At 39.8% G+C, this 27,083-nt stretch overlaps 1 protein-coding gene across 1 annotated transcript; it reads left to right on the top strand.

Moving 5' to 3' along the window:
* Nucleotides 1-593: 593 nt before the first annotated feature.
* On the top strand, nucleotides 594-26,748 carry ZNF367 (zinc finger protein 367). The gene is made up of 5 exons (XM_049634303.1): nucleotides 594-1,388; nucleotides 17,054-17,204; nucleotides 20,247-20,366; nucleotides 21,463-21,601; nucleotides 24,187-26,748. The coding sequence occupies exons 1-5, from the start codon at nucleotides 972-974 to the stop codon at nucleotides 24,407-24,409; spliced, it is 1,050 nt and encodes a 349-aa protein (XP_049490260.1). The 5' UTR covers nucleotides 594-971; the 3' UTR covers nucleotides 24,410-26,748.
* The last annotated feature ends 335 nt before the right edge of the window (nucleotides 26,749-27,083 follow it).

The raw sequence follows: 27,083 nt of genomic DNA, 5'->3' as shown, positions 1-27,083 counted from the left end.
GTTAAGAAACTAGGCACCTCTGGACGTCTACTAGAGACCTGCAGTAGGAAGGCCTGGGTCCCGCAGAGCGGGTGGCGGGAGCCGGGGGCGGGGCGGGCGGCCGCGGACCAAGCCCTTTAAACTCCCTGCGCGCGGGAACCGCGGCCCAACAGCCTTAGGCGGGTGGGGCTGACGGGCGGGGCCGGCGGGCGCGCGCCCCCGCTGGCCAACGACCGCCCCCCGTCCCGGCCTCATCCCCTCGCCGAAGCCTCTCCAATGCGTACCTCTCTGGCCTCCCGCCCCGCGCGCCTCCGACCCTGACAACCCGCGCAGAGGGATGACGGGGGCCGGGGCTCCTGGCGGGTGTGTCTGGGCGAGTGCCGTTGTCGCGCGCTCCCCCGGAGTTTCGAACGCAGTTGGCCCTCTAGGCAGAAAAAAATACGAGAACGGCGGCCAATGGCGTGGCAGAAAGGACCCGCGCGCAGGCCCGGCTCCGCCCCCCTCGGCTAGAAAGAAGTCCAGGCCCGGCCATTGGCTCGCGCGACCTGTCACTCGCCGCTGCGGCCAGCGGGCAGGGGCCTCGCAGTGATTGGTTCCGCCCAGGCGCGAAATGTAACGCGGGAAAAGCCGGAGCAGTGACCCAGGCGGCAGGTTGTTATTTTCGGGGGCTCGGCGCAGCACGTCCTGCTTTCCTGTCACCGAGAGGCAGGCCGCCCGCAGCTTCCCGCCGGTGCAGCCTGCGTTGGGGAGTACAAAGAGCGGAGGGCGGGCCTGACTCAGGGTTGGGGGTCTGGCGCTGGCCGCCCGGTGCCAGCCGAGCCGCTCCGCTGCTTCGCTGGCCGCCGCGCAAGGGGTTTCCGGGAAACGTCCGCCGGCCATGAGCCGGCGGGACTGAGCGCCGGCGACTGGGCAGCAGCGCGGGCGAGCGGAGCGAAGGGCCAGGCCGGGGCTTAGGGAGTGCGGCTGCCGGAGCTGCGGATCGGGGCCGGGCGATGATCCGGGGCATGGAGGCGCCGATGGCGGACAACCCGCCGCAGCCGCCGCCCGTCATCTTCTGCCACGACTCCCCAAAGCGGGTGCTGGTGTCGGTCATCAGGACGACCCCGATCAAGCCCACGTGCGGCGGCGGGGGGGAGCCGGAGCCGCCGCCGCCACTCATCCCCACCAGCCCCGGCTTCAGCGACTTCATGGTATACCCGTGGCGCTGGGGCGAGAACGCGCACAACGTGACACTCAGCCCTGGGGCCGCGGGGGGCGCCGCCTCGGCCGCCTTGCCTGCCGCCGCCGCCGCCGCCGAGCACCCGGGGCTTCGAGGCCGGAGCGCGCCCCCGCCCGCCGCCTCCGCCGCCGCCGCCTCGGGAGGTGAGGACGAGGAGGAAGCGAGCAGCCCGGACAGCGGCCACCTCAAGGTGAGCGGCGCGGGCGGGTGGGAGGAGCGCGGGGCAGCCAAGGCCCGTTAACGGCGCGGCCAGGGAGCCGGCAGTGCCCGCGGATGCGGCGGGCGGGGCGGGGCCGAGTTTAAAACGCGAGGTCGCCTCTGGCCGCGGTGGGGGCGGTGGCGGGTGACAGGACGCTGACGTCACTGCCGCGCGCCAAAAAACGGGTCCTCGCGGGGGGGGGGGGGGGGCGGGGCGACGGTCACGTGAGGCTAGCGGAGGGGTGGCGGGCAGACCCGAGGCCACCCAGCAGCAGGTGCAGTGAGCGCAGCCTGGGGTCGCGGAGGAGGCCCACTCGCGGTGCAGACGCTGGGCCGACCGCTGAGTCCTCTCTGGCCGGAGAGGGAGCGAAGGGATGCGGGCCTTCAGCTGTTCCTCTGGGTGCTGGACGGGAGGGATTGCTCGGATTCCCTCCATCAATGCAGATAACCCGGCCCTACTAAAGATGTCCAGCAGAGATAGGCGAAGAGCGAGAAGGGATTTTAGGGCAATCTTCCATAGCGGAAGTGGGCCCTCACTGCCCCTCATGCATCCAGCGTACCACCTTGCTAGTTGGCTGAGAGCAAGCAGTGGAATGGGAGGCTGTTAACCTTGAATTGCTTACGCTCAGACTGTTGAGAGCTGGGAAAGATAGGACTACCTGGTTCAAGCTTACTATGGATCAGGCAACTAAGCCTTAGAGGGATTGGTGAAGGGACCTCCTCAAGGTCCCACAGCTAGGTAGTGGGAACACTGGGACTATGGTAGTTTTTGTGGCTCTCAGTCCTGAAGCTTGTATTCACGGGTGCCTCTCTGCTGACATACTTATCTCTATAGACTGTAAGCTGCTAGAGAGCCGGGATAATTTTTCTCTGGAAGACTGTTCAACTTTAATTCCTCACACTCCAAATGCTGAATAAAAGTGCTCGGTAAATATTTGTGTAATGAATGAATTGTGCTAATACAAGGTTAATATTCAGGTTCTATTTGTTAAGTGGCTATGTCAGATAAGCAGTTTACTGAAGAAAAAACCGTAAATTAGTGGATAAGTGCCTGGATATTGGCAAATACTGTATCTACAAATTGAAACAAGTTTAACTTGGTCATGATTTTACATGCAGTAACAAAGATGTTGAAACTCCATGTGTTTTGAGCCCAGAGGAAATTGATATACTTTGTTACTAATGGCATTGTTATTAAAGAACTACAGAATTATAAAACTCTGTGTTTGACACCCTTGTAATTCTTGAAGCTGCACTTCAGTAGAAATTTAAAACAAATTTGAGAGGACAAGCAGTGAAAATACTCATAATAGTGCTGAGTGAGTTTGTGAAGGAAACAATCCCTGTTGCTGTTTCTAGGTAGCCCTTAGTGAGATGGCTGGGTAGCCTAGATACTTTCCTGTGTTAACATACCTAGTCTTTAAAAAAGCAAACAAAAAAAAGTTAGGTTATGTAGTTGGAACCATAAAGGCATACAGTGCACAGGTACTCGTAAAATATTTTGCATTTATTATTTTACTAATCTAATTTTGGATTATCCAAGAAGATTAGTGTTATAATAGATAAATGAAATTTATAGGTATGTTCATTTTGGCCTAAAATAGACTTACCTTAACAAACCTTATATAAAAGTTGCCCACAGTGCGTGGGTTTGAATTTTAGGTCCTCTTTCTCCACCTCTTTTTAGAGGTAAAATATACCAGAAATTTTGAAGAATATGTAAGCAAAAAGGCTGTTTTATATTTCACTTTTTTTCTCACACAGTCATATTTCAGAATTACTAGATGACTTGATTTTAATTTGTCCTTTAATCAGTGAAGCAATCAGCTACAGCTGCAAAAATTCATTCATTTTAGCTTTTCCATCTTGAGGGGAAAGGTCTGGAATATACCTTTATTTAAGGATGGTAACTAGTTTTGTTTGTAATCAGTTCTAGACTAAAGGTAGGGAATTCCAGTCCCCTTTACTTTGTTTTGTTTCTCTAAAGTACTTGTAGTTCTTTATCTCTACACGGGTGAATCATGCTGACTGAATCTGTTTACTTTACGGAAAGATAGGACACCAGTAACATGTTTCCCCCTAGTCCCTTCTCTCAGTATACAGGTTAGAGGCAATAACAGTTGTGAGTTTGAGAAAAACATTTGTGTTCGTTTATTGTCTGTTTGTTGCCATTGCCCCCCCTCCCCAAGGGGAGGTGTTAACATCTGAGACCTTCACACTAAGTGTCAGCTCTTGCCAGCTTTCTTGTTTGTTCCTGCCCTACACTTCCTTTCCTGCCTGTGGGGAGAACATCCACCATCCACCAACTTATTTTGGCCCATCATCACAAGATTGCTTCGCACTGTTGGGGTATAATTATATATTAGCATTATCTTCTCTCAGTTTGTGAATTCTGAGAGGGGAGTGGAGGGGAGGGTGCAGGTCTAATTTCTCTCTGCCCTTAGGTTATTTCCAAGATTCTGCACCTTGTGTCCTATCTACTCAGACTATGTTCATGAGGTTACTCTTCACTGTTGGACCTGTGTTTGGCTTCTCTGTGCATAGCCTCAGATACCATTCACTCTTCAGGACCTGCCAGCTGCCTATTCCACTTTGCCTTTCTGTCACCTGAACACTGCACAGAGTCTTACAGATAGCAGATTAGTACATATAATTTTGATCACCACGATGTTAAACATAACCTGTTAATGTAGTGGCCACAGTTTATTGCCTAGCACAGCAAACTGCTGGGCTTTTGAATTCCTTAATTAAATTCGTTGTTCGTTGTTTATCCAATGAACAAGGAGGAATTAGAGAAAAGAGTCTCCAAGATTGTTTAGTTAACATAGTATGGTAAGTGGCAGAACTGATTGGCACTTTCAAGAGCCCGTGTTCTTAATCCCTATGTGGTATTGCTTCTGTATATATCATGTATGAATTGACTTTAGGGGTTTATTATTTTTTTAGTAGTAAGCTGATGATGGTAGACATATGAAATACACATTGTTTACACATGTATGTTTCTCAACTGACCTGCTTTATGAGGGTACACACAATACAATTGACAAATGCAAATTAAGACTTGGAAAGTTGTGCAGGTAAGGCAAGGTGGGGGATAGAATGAGGAAGCAGATATGATAGCCAAAGAAAATTTGGATCTAAATCTGAATTTAAAAAGGGAAATATGATCAATTACATTTTTCTCATATTCTTGTCAAGGTCCACATGCCTTTTCCTTCTAGGTTATATTTGTGCACTTTATTTGAATTTTACTTTGTATAAAAATGTGCCAAGGACTTTTAGGTTTGTCATCACCCAGTTTGAGTATAACTTTCTGTAAAATCTAGGTAAATGTGTCCATTATTCTAAGTGGCTTGAGAAATAACCCAAATTTTATTAAATAACTTTTTTTCGTAAAGATTTTCTTTTTTTTTTTTTTAAATGTTTTATTTATTTTTGAGACGAGAGAGACAGTGCATGAGCAGGGGAGGGGCAGAGAGAGAGGGAAACACAGAATCCGAAGGAGGCTCCAGGCTCTGAGCTGTCAGCCCAGAGCCCGGCATGGGGCTTGAACTCACCAACCACGAGATCATGACCTGAGCCAAAGTTGGATGCTTAACCAACTGAGCCACCCAGGTGCCCCTATTAAGTAACTTTAAAAAAAATGTTTATTTATTTTTGAAAGAGAGAGAGCAAGAACAGGAGAGGGGCAGAGAGAGAGGGAGACAGAGAATCTCAAACACGCTCTGTGCAGTCAGCATAGAGCCCGATGTGGGGCTTGAACTGACAAACTGTGAGATCATGACCTGAGCCGAAATCAAGAGTTGGATGCTTAACCGACTGAGCCACTCAGGGGCCCCTTAAATAACTTTTTAAAGATAGTTATTGACATTGAAAACTCAAAACATTTACCATATATATTTCAGAAAACACTTTGAAAATTGCTAATCTACCATCTGGTGGTACTGAAAGTCTGTCTTAAAAATGAAATTTAGGGATGCCTGGGTGGCTCCTTCTGCTGAGCTTTGGACTCTTGATTTCAGCTCAGGTCATAATCCCAGAGTCGTGGGACCGAGCTCTGCTTCGGGTTCCGCATTGGGCTCTGTGCTGAGTGTGGAGCCTGCTGATGATTGTCTCTCTCTGCCCCTCTTCCCACCTTGCATGCATGATCTTGTGCTCTCTCTAAATAAATTACCAAAGTTTGCAAGTGTTTTTTTGTAATTTAATCATTTTGCTTCTTTTTAGTAGCTTATTTTGCAGGAGATGCCACAAAATAATGTGTTGAATTTGTTTTTAAAATTTTTAAAAAATATTTTATAGAACTAAAAACTTCTTTTTTTTAAAAATGTTTATTTCTGTGTGACAGAGTGTGAGAAGGAAGGGGGCAGAGAGACAGGGAGACACAGAATCCATTGCAGGCTCCGGGCTCTGAGGTGTCAGCACAAAGCCTGACACAGGGCTCAAACTCACTGACTGTGAGATCATGACTTGAGCTGAAGTTGGGCACTTAACTGACTGAGCCACCCAGGTGCCTGTTGAATTTCTTTTTAACTTAACTTTCTCTTGTGAGCCATCAAGCAATCCTGACAAGATTTGTCTCTTAGACTCCAGGCATACTGGATTGCTGAGGAGTTAGTTAACACTCTGTTATTGTCAGAATGTACCTAGATGCATAGTTTTCTTATTGCTAAGGCCAAAATGAAAAGGACCTTTAAGTAATGCAGCTCATTTTTGTATGTATGGTTAAAAAAAGATGCTCTTTATTTATTTAGGGCATAAGATGATTACTTACCTTGCTTAATTTTCACAGTTGAAATGATATACTTAGTGAAGCCTTAACCTGTATATGGCTAGGATGTTGTATTATATTTTATTTATTTTTTTAGCTCTCTATTTCTCATTTGGAAATTGCAAATATATGATTTAGGCGGGGAAGCAACAAATTGTTAACTTTATAAATACTCAAACCCCCGTTAGACATGATTGAAAACAATTTTTTGTTTTGTATTATTTTTGTTTTTTTAATGGAAACAGAAGATAGTAATGGATAATCTAAAAATTTTGATATTAACTAGTGAGTTATTTCAAATTATAATAGAGGCAACAGTATGCTTTTATGTATTTAAAAATACTGGGAAGGTGCATGTGGGTTGTTCAGTTGGTTAGATGTCCAGCTCTTGATTTTGGCTCAGGTCAGGATCCCAGAGTCCTGAGATCCAGCCTGAGTTGGGCCCACACTGGGTGTGGATCCTGCTCAAGATTCTCTCTCTCCCTCTGAGCCTCCCCTGCTCATGTGTGTGTGCACTCTCTCTCTCAAAAATTTAAAAAATAAATAAATAAAAATACTGCGAAAAGATTCTTTCATCATGCAGTAATTGTGTCACTAAGGCTTTTTAAAAATTAAACACATACAGTATTATTAGTTTCAGGTGTACAACATGATGATTTGACAAGTCTATACATTTCTTATTGCTTATCAAGATAAGTGTAATCTTAATCCCCTTTATCTATTTCACTCATCCTCTTACCTACCTCCCCTGTGGCAACCACTAGTTTGCTCTCTGTATTTGTTTTTTTAATTTTTTAAATGTTCTTATTTATTTTTGAGACAGAGAGAGAGGGAGACACAGAATCCGAAGCAGGCTCCAGGCTTGGAGCTGTCAGCACAGAGCCTGATGTGGGGCTCGAACTCACAGACTATGAGATCATGACCTTAGCTGAAGTCGGACGCTTAACCGACTGAGCCATCCAGGCACCCTGCTGTCTGTATTTAAGAATCTGTTTTGTGCTGGTCTCTTTTTTCCTTTGTTATGTTTCATAAATTTCACATGAGTGAAATCATATGGTTTTTGTCTTTCTGTAATGTATTTACTTAGCATTATGGCCTCTAGGTCCATCCATGTTGTAGCAAATGGCAAGACCTCATTCTTTTTAATGGCTGAGTAACGTTCCATTGTGTGTATGTGTGTATATGTATACCATATCTTCTTTATCCATTCATCTATGGATAGATACTTGGTTTGCTTCCATATCTTGGCTGTTGTAAATAGTGCTGCCATAAACATAGAGGTGCATATTTGGTGCATCTATTTGAATTAGTATTTTTGTTTTCTTTAGGTAAATACTTAGTAGTGGAATTCTTGGATCATAGGGTAGTTCCATTTTTAATTTTTTGAGGAACCTCCATACTGTTTTCCAAAGTGGCTGTACCAATCTGCATTCCCACCAAAAGTGTTCCTTTTTCTCCACATCCGTGTCAACACCTGTTACTTCTTTTTGACTTTAGCCATTCTGATAGGGGTAAAGTGTATTTTATTGCAGTTTTAATTTGTATTTCCCTGATGAATAGTGATGTTGAGCATCTTTTCATTTTTCTGTTGGCCATCTATGTCTTTGGAAAAATGTCTATTCAGGTCCTCTTCCCATTTTATTTTAAGTTTATTTATTTATTTTTGAAAGAGAGAGGAGGCAGAGAGAATCCCAAGCAGGCTCCACACTGCCAGACTGGAGACCAATGTGGGGCTTGAACTCATGAACCGTGAGATCATGACCTGTGCCAAAATCAAGAATTGGATGCATACCTGACTGAGCCAACTGGGCGCCCTGGTCAGTCCTCTGCCTGTTTTTAATCAGATTATTTGTTTTTTTGGGGTGTTGTTGTATAAGTTCTTTGTATATTTTGGATATATCATTTGCAAATATCTTCTCCCATTCAGTGGGTTGCCTTTTCATTTTGTTGATGGTTTCCTTCATTGGGCAAAATTTTATATTTCGATATAATCCCAATAGTTTAATTTTGCTTTTGTTACCCTTGCCTTAGGAGACACATCTAGAAAAATGTTTCTATAGCTAATGTCAAAGAAATTACTACCTATGTTTTCTTCTAAGAATTTTATGGTTTCACATCTCACTTTTAGGTCTTTAGTCCATTTTGAGTTTATTTTTGTGTATGGTGTAAGGAAGTGGTCTAGTATCATTTTGTTTTTGCATTTGCATTATTTTTATGTATTTAAAAAAATATTAGGAAAAGATCCTTTCATGGCAGAGGAGTTATATTACTAAGGTTTTTAATTAACCTAATTTCATGTTCCATTTCTTAACAAAATCACCTGCTATTTTTATGGATCATAGATTGATTATTTATTTATTTATTTTGCATTTTACATTTTTAAAACAAGATTTAAACCAATTATTCATCATATAAACATTACCAGCAACAATCCAATTATTGTAACTCAATAAATGATGGTAATGGATTCTCTAGTTTTACTCCTGGTTAGATCTTTGCTGACTCTGGATTAACAGTTTCAGTAAGCAAGACTAGAGCAAAGTGTAGCTAGTAAGAGTCCCAGCCAAGGAGTAAAGGTGAAGGTGAAAGTATTTGGTAATGACCAGTAATTGCTACAAGTTGATTTGCTAATTTGCACTAAGTCAGGGTCCAGGTAGGACCTTCCCAATTCCTAGCTTCATTATAAATGGAAACTTCTAAAAGAGTTATATAAGGTTAAGGAAATACATCAATTATGTGCCTCTTTTGTTAATTTTGATATCAAAAAGAATTGATGAGATCTTTATCCCATCAGCAAATATTTATTAACAAAGTGCCTCCAGCTTAGGCTGGAGCATGGTGCAGAATGCAACTTTGGAAATCCCAGTTTCAGCCTGATCATGACTCATGTTGTTCTGTCCTGTGAGGGTTGTTCTGTCCTGTGCTGGTATGCACCTTGTCTTGATCATTCTGGGACCCCGAAGGAACATCTCCTACCTGGGGACATTTGGGTCTCAAGGCAGAGAGAAATGAGAGATGAAAGAGTCATGTGATGGCTTCTAAAGCTTTTTTGCTTAGAGGTCATACATATAATTTCCACTCACATTTTATTGGCCAAAGCAAATCATATGGTCAACTTTGCCTCATTGGTACCCACAGTGAGAAGAGGGGCAGTGAATATTTTTACAGTATTATTATCTGCCATACTGCCTTTCCACATTCCTTTTTTGGGGTGTGTGTATGGCAAAAAAACAACAAAATTTATCATCTTAATTGTTTTTTGGTGTTAACTATATGCACATTGTTGTATAACAGATCTCAGGAACTTATTGATCTTGCAAAACTGAAACTCTGTACCCATTGAACTCTTCTTTTCTCTCTCCCCATAGTCCCTAGCAACCACCATTCTACTTTCTAAGAGTTTGACTAGTTTCAATACCTCACATAGTGGAATCCTGTAGAGTTTGTGGTGTGTGTGTGACTGGTTTATTTCACTTAGCGTAGCCCTTTTAAAGTTCATCCACATTACAGCACATGGCAGGATTCTCTTTTTTTAAGACCGAATAATTTTCCATTGTATTGTAAATACCACCTTTTTTTTCTTTTTAATCTGTCAATGGACATTTAGATTGCTTCCACCTGTTGACTGTTAAGGAAATGGATTTTAATATCTATGAATTTTTTAAACATGACTTATCCTTAAGATAACTCACCCATGTTGAGATTGAGCTTTTCTTTCAAAGTGAAAGTTGATGGAATGGAATTTTGCTGGAGCTTATTGTTATCCATCAAGGCTTTGGCCTGATGTTTTTAAGGATTTGGAAGGCTTTACGTTTTTATATTGTAGGCAGTAAAAACATCTTCATTTTGTTTGTAGTTGTATATAATCCTTTTATGATTTTTTTTCATGTAACTTGTATGTATAAAATTTAACTTACCTGGGAAATGAGAAAGTTTTTTTTTTTCAAGTGAATGTTTATTTTAGATTAGTTCTAGATGTATGGAAAAGTTAAGATAGTACCGGGTGTTCCCATAAATCACATACCCAGTTTTCCCATTGCTAACATCTTAAATTAGCATGGTATGTGTGTTACGATTAATGAACCAGCTTGATAAATTGTTATTAACTAACATCCGTAGTGTATTCAGATTTCCTTAGTTTTTTTTTTTAAATTGAAGTGAAATTCACATAACATAAAACTAACCATTAAAATTTTTTTTTAATGTTTATTTATTTTTGACAGAGAGACACACACACAGAGAGACAGAGAGAGCATGAGCAGGGGAGGGGCAGAGACAGAGAGGGAGACACAGAATCTAAAGCAGCCTCCAGGCTGTGAGCTGTCAGCACAGAGCCCATCGTGAAGCTCAAACTCAGGAATGGTGAGATCATGACCTGAGCCAAAGTCGGACACTCAACTGACTGAGCCACCCCAAAATTAACCATTTTAAAATGTAATTCAGTAACATTTAATAATTCACAATGTTGTGCAACTACCACCTATATCAAGTTTCAGAACATTTTTATTACCCCAAAAGAAAGCCCTGTCCTCAGTAGTTACTTCCTATTCTCCACTACATGCAATTTCTGGAAACCAATCTGAGTTCTGTTTCTGTACACTTAACTATTCTGGAAGTTTCATTACACGGAATCCTACATATTTGGCCTTTTGAGTCTGCCTTCTTTCATTTAGCTACTGTTTTTGAGGTTTGTCTACCTTGTAGCATGTATCCTTTCTATTGCTGAAAATATTCCATTGTGTATGTTTATGACATTGTACCATACTCTGAAATTGTTTTCCCACCAGCAGTGATTTTGAGGGCTCCAATTTCTCTACCTCTTTGCCAAAAACCACTTTTATTTCCTATTTTTTTCTTTTTCTTTTTTTGAGTATAATCTAGTTGGTGTGAAGTAGTATCTTATTGTGCTTTTTGAAAAATTAATTTTATCGAGATGTAATTTACCTTATAATTGTTTTGATTTGCATTTTGCTAATGATGTTGGGCATCTTTTCATGAACTTGCTGGCCATTTGTATAACTACTTTGGAGAAATGTGTTTTTAAGATCTTTACACATTAAATTGGGTTCTTTGTCTTTTTGTTGAGTTGTAAAAGTTCTTTACATATTCTGGATACTAGACACTTATTAGATATAATTTGCAAATATTAATTTCCTGTTCTGTAAGGTTGTCTTTTCATTTTCTTGAGACTGTCCTTTGATACTTAAATGTTTTTTCATTTTAAGTCCAGCTTATTTATTCTTTTTTTTTTTAATTTGCTTATTTTGAGAGAGAGAGAGAGAAAGAGAGAGAGAGAGAGAGAGAGAGAGAGAGAGAGAGAGAATCCCAAGTAGGCTCCACACTGTTGGAATGGAGTCTGATATGGGGCTTGAACTCACAAACGGGAGATCATGACCTGAGCCTATATCAAGAGCTGGACATTTAACCAACTGAGCCACCCAGGCAACCCAATAAGGGTTTATCTCTTGACTCTCAATTCTGTCTCAGTGTGTCTTTACTTAGGCTCGTACCACACTGTCTTGATTGTTGCTGCTTTGTAGTAAGTTTTGAAATAGGGACATATGTGTCCTGCTTTGTTCTTTTTAAATATTGTTATTTGGAGCCTCTTGCAGTTTTACATGAGTTGGAGGATCACTTTCCATTTCTGGGCCTTTGTAATTTTAATAGGGATTGCACCAAATCTGCACATCAGTTTAGGTAGCATTGTTATCTTCTATGAAGCCTTCAAATCCAAGAACTGTATCCCATAAGTTTTGACATGTTGTGTTTTAGTTTACATTTGTGTCAAAGTATTTTCTAATTTCCTTTGTGATTTCTTCTTTGACCCATTGCTGTTTAAGACTGCATTGTTTAATTTCACATATTTGTGAATTTTCCAGTTTTGTTTTTGTTTTTGGTTTATAGGTTCATTCCATGTTTGTCACAGAAGATACTTTGGATGATTTTCTCAGTCTTTTAAAATTTATTGTTACTTGCTTTGTGGCCTAACACATGGTCTTTCCTGGGGAATATTCCATGTGCACTTGAGAAAAATGTATATTTTGCTGTGTATTTTGAGTGATCTATATATGTCTGTTAGGTCTAGTTGGTTTAGAGTGTTCAAGTGTTCTATATCTTTGTTGACCTGTCTAGTTCTATCTATTATTAAAAGTCAGACCCCAACTATTTTGAATTCTTTCTCCTTTCAATTCTGTCAATTTTTGCTTCATGCATTTTGGGGGTTCTGTTAGGTGAGTGTTTATAATTGTTATCCCTTTTTCCATTCTTTTTTTTCTAAGTAAGCTTTAGGCCTAAGGTGGTGCTTGAACTCACCACACTGAGATCAAGAGTTACATGGTTTACCAACTGAGCCAGCCAGGAGCCCCTCCTTTCCATGCTATTCTCTTCTAACTCTTCTAACTTATTTGTGTTTTTGGATCTAAAGAAGTCTGTTGGAGGCAGCATATAGTTGGACCGTTTTTTGAAAAATCCATTCTGCCCATCTCTGCCTTTTAATTGGTGATTTTAATCTATTTATATTTAAAGTGGTTACTGTTAAGGAAGAACTTTTGGTATTTTGTTATCTGTTTTCTGTATGTCTTCTACCTGTTTCATTTCTCAGTTCCTCTCACTGCCTTCTTTTAGTGTACTATTTTCATATCTTTCTTGTTTTCTTCTTGATTTTTAGGGTTTTTGTTTGTTTGTTTTTTGTTTTTTCAACTGGCTGCCCTGGGAATTTCAATTAATCTCTTAGACTTAAAACAATATATTTTGAATTAATAACCACCTTAGCTACAATAGTAAACAAAAACTCTGCTATAGTCACAAATTACATATTCTTACATTATGTTCCCACTAACATGGATTTATAATTTCTTTTTATTGCTCATTTATGTTTGAGAGAAACAGAGCATGAACAGGAGAGGGGAAGAGAGAGAGGGAGACACAGAATCCGATGCAGGCTCCGGGATCTGAGCTGTCAGCACAGAGCCCAAGGCAGGCTTGACCTTGAGAACTTTAATATCATGACCTGAGCTGAAGTCGATGCTTAACCAACTGAGCCACCCAGGTGCCCCGGATTTATAATTTTTTTTAAGTTTATTTATTTATTTTGAGAGAGAAAGTGCAAGCAGGGAAGGGGCAGAGAGACAGGGAGAGAGAAAATCCCAAGCAAGCTCCATGCTGTCAGCTCAGAGCCTGACATGGGTCTTGAACCCTTGACTGAGATTATGACCTGAGCCCAAATCAAGAGTCAGATGTTTGACTGAGCCACTCAGGTGCCCCTGGATTTATAATTTTTAAAATACATTTGGCATTTGCCTTTTTTTTTTTTTAAAGTTTGTTTGTTTGTTTATTTATTTAAGCAATCTCTACACCCAGTGTGGTGCCCAAACTCATGACCCCAATATCTAAGAGTCGCATGTTCCTCTGATTGAGCCAGCCAGGTGCCCCTGGCAATTGTCTTTTAAATTATATAGGAGAAAAAGAAGAGTTACAAGCCCTGAATACAATACTTTTGGCATTTGTATTTACTTATGTAAATACCTTTACTGGGGTTCTTTATTTCTTTGTATGGCTTTGACTTTGTCAGGTGTCCTTTCATTTCTGCCTGAAGAACTTCCTTTAGATTTATTGTAGGGCAGGTCTACTAGCCATGAACTCAACTTTTGTTTCTCTGGAAATGTCTTAATTTCTTCTTCATTTTTGAAGGATAATCATGTTGGATATAAGATTGTTGGTTGACTTTTTTTTTCTTTTCAGCACTTCAGACATGTCATCCTAATGCTTTCTGTAGTTTCTCCTGAGAAGTCAGTTTTTAATCTTCTTGAGGACTCCTTGTAACTGATGAATTGCTTCTCCTGTTTTCTTGATTCTCTGCCTTTTGTCTCTTGACAGTTTGATCTAATGTGTCTCAGAGTGATCTTTCTTTGCGTTTATCCTTCTTGAAGTTCTTTGAGCTTCTTAGATGTTTACACTTATGTCTTATCAAAATTGAGAAGTTTTCATCCCTTATTTCTTCAAATATTCTCTCTGCCCATTTCTTTCTTGCCTCTGGGTCTCCAATTATGTGTATGTTGGTATGCTTGATGCTATAGTTTGAGTGTTTATGCACCCCAAAGTTTGTGTGGTGAGATCCTGACTGCCAAAAGATGATGCTGTTAGGAGGTGGGGCCATTGGGAGGTGGTATCATGAGGGTGGTGCCCTCTTGACGGGGGATTAATGCCTTTCTGAAAAAGGCTCTAGAGAACTCCCATGTGAAGACATAGCTAGAGGGTACCATCTATGAGCCAGGAAGAGGGCCCTCACTTGACTATACTGGTGCCTTGATCTTGGACTTTCCAGCCTCCAGGACTGTGAGAAACACATTTCTGTTGTTTGTAAGTTACCCAGTCTGTGGTATTTTGTTATAGCAGCCCAAATGGACTAAGACACTTGATGTCCTACAGGTATCTTGGGCTCTGTCCATTCTTTTCTCTTTCAGTTCCTCAGACTGGATAATTTCAATTGACTAGTCTTCAAATTTGCTGATTCTTTCTTCCTGCCAGTTCAAATCTGCCATTCAAATTCTCTAGTGAATTTTTCCATTTTAGTCATCATACTTTTTTTTTTTTTAGCTCCAGAATTTCTATTTGGTTTCTTTTTATAATTTTTTAAAAAATTAATGGTTATTTATTCTTGAGAGTGAGAGAGAGAGAGAGACAGAGTGCAAGTGGGGGAGGGGCAGAGAGAGAGGAAGACACAGAATCTGAAGCAGGCTCTAGGCTCTGAGCTTTCAGCACAGAGCCTGCGACATTGGACTCAAACTCACGAACTGTGAGACCGTGACTTGAGCTGAAGTTGGATGTTTAACCAACTGAGCCACCCAAGTGTCTTCCCCACCTTTTTAAAAATGTTTATTTATTTTTGAGAGAGAGTGTGTGAGAAGGGGAAGGGCAGAGAGAGAGACAGAGGAGCTGAAGCAGATTCTGCACTGTCAGCACAGAGCCCAATGTGGAGCTCAAACCCACAAACTGTGAGATCATGACCTGAGCTAAAACCAAGAGTTGGATGCTTAACAGACTGAGCCACCCAGGCATCCCTATAATTTGTTTCTTTATTGATATTTTCTGTTTGTTGCAACAATGTTCTTCCGTTTTTCCTTTTGTCCTTTGTCCATGGATTCCATGACCTCATTCAGCATATTTAAGACCATTTATTTAAAGTCTTTGTCTAGTTAGACCTGCATCTACTTCCTCTTGGTCTGTTTCTATGAATATCTCTTGTGTATGGACCATACTTTGTGTCTTTACATGTTTAGTAATATTTTGTTGAGAATGGGATGTTTTGAATATTCTACTGTGGTGATTCTGGAAATCAGATTCTTCTGTTTCCCCAGAGTTTGGTTTGGTTGTGTGCTGGGGGTTGTAGTTACTTGTTTTGTAAATTTGCTTTTTCTTTTCTTTTTTTTTTTTATTATTATTTTTTTAATGTTTATTTATTTTTTGAGAGAGAGAGAGAGTGAGTAGGGAAGGGTCAGAGAGAGAGGGAGATACAGAATACGAAGCAGGTGCCAGGCTCTGAGCTATCAGCGCAGGGCCTGGATGCAGGGCTTCAACCCATGAACTGTGAGATCATGAACTGAGCCAAAGTCAGAAGCTTAACTGACTGAGTCACCCAGGTTCTCCTGGTTTGCAAATTTTCTAAACTATTTTTGTAAACTCTATTTGTTGTGTGTGTTCTCAGCTAGAGATTGCTAGAGATTGCCTTGAATGCCTGTAGCCAAAAACTGAAAGGGAACAAATACCTGACTTTGCAGAGATGGCTCTGTGTTGTAGCTTTCTCTCAATGCTTACACTCATTATAACTCTGTCTTAGCCTTCATTTCCTGCTTGTGCCTAGCTGAGGATCAGAGGTGTGACAGTTTAGGGTCTTTTCAGGTCTTTTCTGAGCATGCTTCCTGCCCTGGGCAAGTCGGTGGCTTTCTAAATTTTTATCTTTAGGATACCAGGGCAATTTTCAATGCCCTAATTACCCAAAGAAACTCTCCCTCCAGCTTTTCCTCCCGGGCTTTTGATGTGTCCTTTTGTCTCAGTTGAAACGTTTTGCCCCTGGTGGCAGCAAGTTATTATTGAAACCTTACAAGGTTTTTTTTTTTTTTTCTCTCTCTCTTTTAAAGATGGTGACTTCTTTCTTTCTTTCTATGTTTGTTTATTTTTGAGAGAGAGAAAGTATGTGCACATGAGTAGCAGAGAGACTGAGAGAGAAAGAGAGAATCCCAAGTAGGCTCTGCAATGCCAACACAGAGCTGCCAAAGAATTGGACCAAAGAGTCAGCTGGATCATGACTTGAGCTGAAATCAAGAGTCAGACGCTTAACCGACTGAGCCACCCAGGTGCTCCTAGCCTTACAAGGTTTTGAGCGGCTCTGTTTAGCCACTTTACTGCCCTGAGAGAGTTCTGAGTTAGGTCAAACAAAGACAAACACCTTGTGTTAGTTCTTCAAGTAGCACCCTGACAGATCAAAACAGACAAACACAATTCTTTTAGAATTAAATCTGCTTTGCTCTTTGTGGAGCCAGGGACTGAGTGAGAATGAAGGCTCTTCAAGATCACTGGTGGGGGTCAGGGAGAGGCAAGGGCAGGGAATAAAAATACTGCAAAGCTTTCCTATTGTTTTAGGTTGCCTGTGTTTTGATTCAGTGTTCCCTGTGTTGCTGTAAATCTATTTTCTGGAGTTGTGATAAAGGTGATTTTGACAGTTTTTTCTCAATTTTTCAGTGATCTGTGGAGGGATGGGCCTTTGGAACTACCTATTCTACTATATTCACTGATGTCACTCAAGAAAGATTTAAAAAATGATTTATTGTGATATTTTACTTTAATGAGAGGATCTAAGAAATTACATTAACATTTATACAAATTGTTAATAGGATGGAATCCGACGTGGTAGACCTAGAGCAGATACTGTCCGGGATTTAATAAATGAAGGAGAGCATTCATCCAGCAGAATCCGTTGTAACATCTGTAATAGGGTGTTTCCACGGGAGAAATCACTCCAGGCTCACAAAAGGACTCATACAGGTAAGTTGAGCAGAAGTATTACTAAAAGCTGATTTGATGTTTGGGCCCATAAATTAATATTTTAGTTGCTTTATATTTCCTTACTGTGAAGTTTTTTAAGACAGGCACTGTATAGTCAGTTTCTTTTTTGGTAGGAAAGACTGGTTTTCTCAGCATTGGTACCATGTGACTTCTAAAAGTATCATGGTAATTAATCTAGTTGTCATAGGAATATTATTGCTAAATTGAATTCTATCATTCTGCCTACTTAAATGTCAATATTTGATATGCCCTTCAGTTGTCTGTGTAATTGATAAGACTGATTTGTAGGCCAAATACTAAAACAGTGTCCAGTTTTTAGCAGAATTACTAGAATCCCCAGTGTGCCATCAGAATGTTTCACCTAGCTATTTAATCTAAGGTGAAGTATAATTTTTCAGAATTAAATGTATTATAGGTAGCTATCCCAGGACTATCACATATCTCTATTTGTGTAGAGAAATTATACTTAAATTTTAAATACCATATTAGAGAGCAAAGAAATAACATAGAAAGAGCCCTTGTTCTTTCCATAGAGAAAGTTGGCCCCAGAAGAAGGAGCTTTATGGTTATAATAATGGTATTTAATAATTTACAGATGATAAAACTGAGGCATCAAGAAAAGCAAAGACCACTGCCTTACAGCCTCCCATACCTTTAAGTCTAGGGCTGTGCTGCAGATATCGTAGCACATGCTGCTCTTGAGCAGTTGAAATTTGGCTAGTCTAAATTGAGATGGGCAATATGTGTAAACTATGCTGAGTATGAATAAAAGAGAGTAAACAATGTCCTTAATTACTTTTGATATTGATTATATGTTGAAATTATATTTTAGATATATTGGGTTAAATAAAATATATTATCAAAATTAATTCCACCTGTTTATTTTTGCTTTTTTAATGTGGTTCCTAGAAGTGGTTCCTATTCTCTTTCCATTGGGCAGTACCAGTTAGAACTTGGGCTGTTAAGGCTTAGTTCCCTATTTTTTTTGCAGTGTTTATGGCACCACCTGTTTGGTTTTTTGGTTTGTTTTTGAAAAGATACATTTTAATAATATGCTAGAATATAGTTTTCTTAGCTAAATCCCTGAAAAAGGGTAAAAGTTTTAATTTTGAATTATTACAAACTAAGGTGGCCAAGAGGTTTTTGACTTTAGGAACCATTCAGTAAAACCATTACAAAACGAAATACATGATTTTGAGAATTTTCAGATTTATTTTCAATCTAATTGGTCTGAAATATCCCCAGATAACTGGTTCACAAGCCACAGAGTACATATTGCCAGTGTAGATAAGATTCGGGACCATGTGGTGTAATGATAAGATCCCTGAGTCTCAGGCCTGATCTACCACCAGTCCACCATGTGTCACCCTGTATTTTCAGGCCTTGGCCTACTATGCTGTATGCCAGGGGGCTGAGCCCAAGATCTCCATGGTATGGTTAAGCTCTAGTAGTATGTATATGGTTTGCAAAAAACTTTCTCTTACTATTTTATTATTTATTAACTTAAAAAATTTTTTTAAACATTTATTTTTTGAGACAGAGACAGAGCATGAGTGGGGGAGGGGCAGAGAGAGAGAGGGAGTCACAGATGCTGAAGCAGGCTCCAGGCTCTAAGCTGTCAGCCCAGAGCCCGACTTAGGGGTAGAACTCACACACAACCGTGAGATTATGACCTGAGATGAAGTTGGATGCTTAACTGACTGAGCCACCCAGGCGCCCCATCTCTTACTATTTTAAATACCCCCATACCCCTGTTTTATTAACACGTGTCTATCACAATCATTTGGTACATTTCTAAATAATGAGAAATTAAGGGAGTACTTGTTACTGTTAATTGAGTCATATTGGAAGTACCAGTGGATACTTGTTGATCACAGAATGACTTTTCAAAAAATGATTTTAATTATGGTTAAACAATATTTTTGAGCACTTTCTCAAGCCTAGCACTGTGTTGTATATATGAATTGCAATGGAATACAAAGTATTATACATCTTTGTGTCAGGAGAGTACCAGGATACATAAATAACAGTGGATTATGAGGTAGTGAAGGGATACATAGTTCAATTATTTGGAGGTAGCAGGGAGGTATAAGGAGATTCACTGAGAGAGCCTACAGGACTGGGAACATTTGAATGGGCAGAGAAGATTGGATTTTCAAGGAGTACAACAACATGAGGAACTAACTGCCTTGTGGATGGAATGAATCTCATGGAATGAAGTAAAGTTAAACCCTGCCCTCTTATGCAGTAGCTATAGTGCAGATATATGACCACTGAAAAGTCAGCAGATAATTTTCAGCTGTTCAAGGGGTGTAGTAGGGTTTGGAGTGATTTAGGAGGTAGTTTGTATGACAAAAGCAAATGTTCTATGTCATTCACTCCAGAAGTACTGTGCAGGGGTGGAGAATAGAGGCCAGCTAGGGTTCCTGCTGGGTGGGAGGGGTGGGGAAGTTGCAATGGGAAATCAGGAGTGGGAGACATTTTAAAGAATTAACAAGAGGGGCACCTGGGTGCTCAGCGTCTGACTTCGGCTCAGGTCATGATCTCTCGGTTCGTGGGTTTGGGTCCCGTGTCGGGCTCTGTGCTGACAGCTCGGAGCCTGGAGCCTGCTTCGGATTCTGTGTCTCCCTCTCTCTCTGCCCCTCCCCTGCTTGTGCTGTCTGTCTGTCTGTCTGTCTCTCAAAAATAAATAAACATTAAAAAAAAAAAAAGAATTAGCAAGAGCTAGTGATTTGGATTATGGGGAGAAAAATGACAGGATAAGCCGAAGATAACTTCAAGGATTTGAACCTGGGAGCCTAAAAGCTCAAGGCCTAACGAAAATATTATTTTGCTTTCAAGTGGATAGCTACTTGGTAGCATGGATAGCTGTTGTTAGCATTAACACTTGCAGCTTTGTAGAGGCTATGACATGTTTTATTGTTGTTTGGAGTCATGACCTATATGGAGGTCAGTTCTCTCTGTCCCTTTCTCTTCTTACATTATTGTCTCAGAAATAATATATACTATTTGTCTACTTAGGTGAGAGGCCCTATCTGTGTGACTATCCAGACTGTGGAAAAGCCTTTGTTCAAAGCGGACAGCTCAAAACACATCAGCGTCTTCACACCGGAGAGAAACCTTTTGTTTGTTCAGAAAATGGTATGGTGTTAAGAGTTAAGTTTATGTAAGAACTGGTTGTGAGTTAAAAGCTAAAATATCTTTTACTTAAGATTTTTGGGAGGAGAGATTTCGATGTAAATTTTATAAAACATCATAAGTTCTCTTTCTAAATTGAAATCCATGCTCATTTTCTGGGAATAATTGATTTTTAAATAAAATATTCCTTCTAGGTGAAAATATTAAAAGGTAATTAAAAGTAGTAGTATATTCAGGGAGCACCTGGCTGGCTCAGTTGGCAGAGCATGCAACTCTTGATCTTGGGGTTGTGAGTTTGAGCTCTACAATGGGTGGAGAGATTACTTAAAAAAAGAAAAAAAAATAGTAGATTTAGGTAGAGGTGGTGGAAAGATCTATAGAAGTAAAAGCAGCCTTTATAGTAGGCTTTTAATTGATTTTAAACTTTTCAACTATTAAATGGAAAGAAATACATCATTGTCTTAATTTTCAACAAAGGGGGAGATTTTACCATCTTGCTACTGCCACTGTTAGTAATTTCTTACCACTTTTCATAAGTGATTTTCTAAATCTCTTATCACATTTCTTGAGATGTTTTCCTTATGCACCTTTTTACATAGTTATACCTGAAATTCAGTATAGTTTTGTGCTGCTGTTGTGTGGTTCTCTTGATTGTTGTCAGCTGTTATGAATGTCTATATGCTTTTTCATTTGCGTAAGCATATACACTATGATTGTCTCAATGTTGGATATTGAATATTTGTTTTTAAAATTTGTTTGTTGCCAACAAAGCTGAGGGACACGGCTTCCTCTTTAAAGCTTTGTTCATCTTATGGGATGTTTCCTTATGATGGATTCCAAGAATGGGATTCCTGGGTCAGAGGTTTTGATCATTTTTGCTAATAAATCACTTTCTGGTGGGGTTGATGCATTTATATTGCCATGACCAAAAGGTGAAGGCACTGCTTGCTTCTCCTTAGGGTTTTTTTTCTCCTCCAAGTTACAGAATGCTAAATCCCATGGTCTTAATTCACTTTTCTTGGATACCAGTGAAAATGAACATTTTCCACGTCTGCTGGATGTCCAGATTCTGATAAGTGTTTCCCTCTGTGTTTTGAAGGCTGCCTAAGCAGATTCACCCATGCAAACCGCCACTGTCCGAAGCACCCTTATGCCAGGCTGAAACGGGAGGAGCCCACAGACGCTCTCAGTAAGCACCAGGCTGTGGACAACCAGGCTGCCGCCGAGTGGTTGGCGAAGTAAGGCTCTCCCTGCACTCCACTGCACAGTACTGCCCTGCACATGGGCTGGCACTGGGAGCTTTGACAGTTCTCTCCTTTTAAATAAGTTGCTTTTATACATATTTTATAAAATAACTTGAAATGGTGCTTTATTTCTTTAAACCACAGAATTGTTAGGAGTGGTGTGAGGATCTTTGTGCCATAGAAAACAAGTACACGATATTAATTAGTCTGAGTGCCCAGACCACAATTTATTTTAAAAGCAAGAATTTTCCTCATTCTTAAAGATTGTTTTATATGAATTGTACTCTACCGTGCAGCCTGTCTTTGTTTTCTTCATATCAGTTAGGTGCTGATTATTCCTGGGATATAGACTAGAGATTCTTCTAAAGTAAAGTTCTGAAAAGCACCTGGTTGAATTTTTTTAATGGCAACAAGGGGGCCAGCATGAAAAAGTATCTCTAAAGGTATTCTGATTTAAGGAGTCATCTGGTCATCTGTTGTGTAGAAACCAGCACTGGCTGTTCGGGGCACCCCCTCCTTCATCAGATTCCTCTGCACTAAGGAAAAGTCTGGAATCCCTCATTGTGCTGTTTAGCTCTGCCTCCCTCTGGCCTCGCACCTGTCTCCAGCTACCCAGCCTTCCTGTTTGTCAGCACCACCCTCACTGTGGCTTGCAGGCCTCTGTGCCCCCTGCTCCCTCTGCCCGGAATGCTGCTTTCCTCTTCGTTTAGCCACTACTCATTCTTCATTTCTTACTGAGGTCAAACATTGCGTCAGGAAGTTCTTCCCTAACCTGCTCACTAACCTCCAGAACAAACAAGGTTAGACCGACTTAATAGATCCTTTTATAACACAGTGTGTTTTCTTTTTCAAAACCTTCATCACACATTTATTTATTCGTTTAGTGTCTGTCATCCCTGTTAGACCAGAAGCTCCACTCAGACAGGCGTTGTTTGTCTGGATTACTGCGTCACTTCCTCCCTCCCTCTTGCTCCTGGCTGGCCTCTGCCACCCCATGAGCTCTAACTTTGCTCAAGTCAGAAACTTGTTGGTCATCTTTGTGTTTTCCTCTCATTCTCCCATCTACTCAATGACAGACTAATGGATTCTACTCAGTATAAAGTCTAAACCCGGTATCATGTGATTCGAAGTCCTTCATTGCCTGGTGGTCCCTGCTGACCTTGTTAAACTTCTTTGCCATTCTCCGTTCCAAGTTGTCCTTCAAGTCATACTGAACTGTTTGCAGTTCTTTTTTTGTATCTCTGAGTATTGCCCAAGTTTTTCCAGGTTTGAGATGTCTGGATTTCCTGAAATCTGATAGTTGTGTTATTTTTGTATAATTTTAAAAACAGCTTTACTGAGGTGTAATCAGCACACAATAAAGTGTACAATTTGATACATTTTGACATATGTATACACCTGTGAAACCATCATCCAAGTTAAGATGGTGAACATATCTGTCACTTTCAAAAGTTTCCTCATGCCCCTTTGTAAGTCATCACTCTTGTCCCTCCCTGCTTTCCTGCTCCCCTGCTCCCCAGACTGATCTGATTTCTGTTATTATAAACTAGTTTGCATTTTCTACAGTTTTATACAAATGGAGTCATACAGTATACACTTCTGTTGTCTGGCTTCTTTTATTCAGTGTAATTATTTGGGGATTCATCCATGTTGTTGACTGTTATCAATGGTTTATTTCTTTTTCTTTTTTTAGTTTATTTTTTTAATTGAAGTATAATTCGTACACAATATTACATTAGTTTCAGGTGTACAACATAGCAATTCTCCAAGTCTATGCATTATGCTGGCTCACAAGTGTAGCTACCATCTGTCACCGTATAACCCTAGGCTCATTCCTTCTTACTGTTGAGTAGTACACCATTGTATGGATACACCTCAGCTTGTTTATTCATTTGCCTATTGCTGGGCTTTTGGGTTGTTTTTGGCCATTACAAATAAAGCTAATATGAGCATTGATATGCAGGTCTTTGTATGGGACATTTTTGTATATAGTGGTACTGTTCTTTAAATATGCCTTTCTTTAGTTACCAAAAGGTAGAATATTTTCTCTTATGAATTATCAGTTGGTTTTGTAATAGAATAATCATGGTACCTCTTAGATTTTTGAATAAGCTCTGTGTGTTGTAGACACTAATCTGTCACATTTTGTGGGTTTAAAATTTCTTACAGTTAACTCTGTCAGAAGAATAGGATAAATAGTTTTCTAATGATTATTTGTTCTACTCTGTTTAATTTTTTATTGAGGTGTAATTGACAGACAATATTTGTTCTACTGTTTGTGTATTTTACTGTAGTCCATTTCACATATGATCTTAAAGGCAGTTAATTGGTGAAAACCTATGATTAGAGAGTTGAGTATAAGACCCAGAACTGCCAGTTTTTGATTTTGGAAATCTGAGTGTGTCCCTCAACTTTCCCTCTATAATGGGAAATATATGTAAAGTATATGAATCACTTTAGAACTTTATAACCTAAGACACAGAAAACAATACTGTGGTAAAGAACCTGTTTGCTAAAGAAAAGTAAAGGTTTGAGGAGGTCGTGTATACAAATAGCTTATGTGCCTGCGTTCCATGTAGGTATTGGGAGACAAGAGAGCAGCGTGCCCCCACCTTGAAAGGGAAGCTCGTGCAGAAAGCTGATCAGGAGCAGCAGGACCCTCTGGAGTACCTTCAGTCTGACGAGGAGGACGACGAGAAGCGCGGTGCCCAGCGCCGGCTGCAAGAGCAGCGGGAGCGTCTGCACGGAGCCCTTGCTCTCATAGAGCTCGCCAACCTGACCGGGGCGCCGCTCCGCCAGTAGCCTCGACACTGACTCTGCCACTGTACAAAAAGTACTGCCCAGCGTACTTAAAAAGTAGATCCTTGGGCATAAGCTAAGCACCTTATTTGCTTATCATAGGCTGCTATTCTGTAGAAACTTATGAAGAATGTCATTGCCCCAGAATATGGGGTGAGAGAGAATTGCACTTTTTTTATATGGTAATGGATTTGTTGTAAAGTTTAAAATATTTTGTAAATATGGGACTTCTAGTACAGGGTAGAAAAGGACATATTGTGGGAAGCTAGATTTTGCAAGTTTAATGCATTCATTGGAAGCAGTTCTCACAGGAAGCACTTTCTGAATAAGACACTTGTATGAAAAAACAGAATGGTACATGTAGCCAAAGAACGTTGAAATAGATTATTTATAAGATCATTTTTTAACAATGTATATTAGTATGTTTAACAATACTGTAAACACTGAGGCAAGCCAGAAAGTATAAGATATGTGTGTAAGATATAGATTTTTAAATTGCAAAATAGTGTGCCTAATGAAAAGTGGAAAACTGACTATTTTGGAAGATGTTCTAAGTTATGGACTTTGGAAGAAAAGAGATATTTGAGGATCTTGGCAAGATGCACAATAGTTGAGAATTTTCAGAATTGGATAATATCAGTATTATTCTGTCTTTCCGAGGCTTAACAGCTCACTCTGATGTTCAGGTTTGAAAAGCACTTGGCATCCCTGTTGTGTTAACTTGGGAGCTTTTGCACGTTGCATATTTCTCATTTGCTGAAATTGAGTGATTAATCTTGCAAAGTCTAGGTAACTTGGTAATTGGTATTTTTTTATATATATATTATGGGCCCTGTAAGAGATTTGGCACTTGGATTTTTATTAATAAAAGGGACACCTACAGGGTTGTTTTGTAGTGAACTGTTTTAGATCTTTTGTTAGCAAACACTAAATTTTAATTGTATTGCTTGTTTAGAATTACTAGCAAATGGAAGCCTCCTATTTATATTTTCAGTGCATAAAGCCACCTTCTTGCTTTTCTTCAGAATAACATGCCAAGCTATTTTGTGTTCACTAAATTTAGTTATCAGGTAAACACTGCAGAAAATATTAGCTACTCAAATAAGTAGGTTTCTGGAATAGTTTCAGCTGCAAGTGTGTTAACTTGTGTGGTGGTTTTAAGCCATTTTTCCAAATAGATGAAGTTTTTAAATACCACTTTATGTACTGAGGCATGAACAGAAAAATCAAGACCAGAGCAGTTCACCTCCTTTATGTAGGCATAAACCTCCATCATTTATGCTTTTGTTTTAAGCAGAAACTAAATAACATGCATAGCATGGTAATTTGATAGATTGCTTAATTGGAGTAGACCTCAAGAGTAATAGAGGGCAATATGGGCTCTTCAGCGCCTTTTTTTTTTTTTTTTTTTTTTTTGAAGTAGTAGCCTACAGATGTAGTTTAAACATTATCTAAAATGTAGGCTTCTTTATCCAAAAATCCCAGTGTGTTGCAGTACACAGATAGTTTAAAATACTAGCCATGGGGAAGGGGAGGTATGTAAATGTCTTGGAAGGAAGCAAAAGTGTGAGAGATGATAGTAACAAATAATGTGTATGAATGAGGACATACTTTAAAAATGTAATTCCTCTGTACAGTAAATTACAAATCTTGAGGGATTTTTTTTTTGTAATAAGAGAATTTATATTTGTAATGGTCTGAGAATTTTGTTTGTAATCTGGTATATAGAATTTTAACTTGGAGCACTTATAAGCACAGGGAGAGAGACTGTAGCATCTGAATTTTCTTGGTTTAGGTTTCAACATTTTCTCTAGATTTTTTGCTCTCAAATATGACTTAAATGAACTATGAAAAGCAACACTCATCAGTCTTGGGAAATTTAAAATTTGATGAACTTACCTAAAGAAGGAAGGGCAATAGGAATTTTAAAAATACAAATACTTGTCAATTCACAGATAATAAAATTTACAGCCTTCAAAAGTAAGGGTTTTTGTTTGTTTCTTGGTCAGCTTTTGTCAACTATAATAGTTATATTCGCAAACATTTTTTATTTGTATAATTGGAAGTTTAAGAAATTATTACAACTACATACTATAGAAATATTTAAAATGTTCTTTTTTGATATAAGCTATATGCTTGGAAAAAATACATTGGCATCTAAAATTTGAGGTATGTTAAGACTGCTTTTTGTTTTAAAAATGTGGTTTACATTCAAATTTTTGAAGTGTTTTATGCTTCATATGGCTAAGATGTAGTTTGGCAGAGATAACAGCATAAGAATAAACATGCTGTAATTTTAAAAGATGCTTTGAATAAAAATTTATTTTAATTTACAGTTTAAAGTACATGTTCATTCTTGAACCCTTTATAATTTGTTTTCCTGTCAACAATAACCATAATATAAAAAATTGAAAAGGTAGAAATGTCACCTATGGCCCTGCGTTCTCCTATCATTATTATTTGGTGCATTTTCTACTTCATTCCAGTATGAGCTCATCTCAGGTATCTTTTCAGCATAGTAGACACCATAGTGTAGATTGCTTTTTTTACTTTAAAATTATGGCCTTTTAGATTATAGATGTAAATTTAACTTCCTCATCTGGTTCATTATTACAGTGTTAAAAATACACTGGTGTGGATAGTATTGCCAGCTCTATATTAGGCCTGATGGGTGATC

This window comes from Panthera uncia, chromosome D4 (assembly GCF_023721935.1).
Source record: "Panthera uncia isolate 11264 chromosome D4, Puncia_PCG_1.0, whole genome shotgun sequence".
In the NCBI taxonomy this organism is placed as follows: domain Eukaryota; kingdom Metazoa; phylum Chordata; class Mammalia; order Carnivora; family Felidae; genus Panthera; species Panthera uncia.
This window is presented reverse-complemented; position numbering and strand designations above follow the sequence as displayed.

What these genes read in the sequence shown, in the direction of transcription:
- ZNF367 (XM_049634303.1), top strand. Translation starts at nt 972, where the DNA reads ATGATCCGGGGCATGGAGGCGCCGATGGCGGACAACCCGCCGCAGCCG. An exon ending in TCACAAAAGGACTCATACAG is followed by an intron (nt 17,205 to 20,246) that starts GTAAGTTGAGCA and finishes TTGTCTACTTAG; the next exon opens with GTGAGAGGCCCTATCTGTGT. An exon ending in TTTTGTTTGTTCAGAAAATG is followed by an intron (nt 20,367 to 21,462) that starts GTATGGTGTTAA and finishes TGTGTTTTGAAG; the next exon opens with GCTGCCTAAGCAGATTCACC.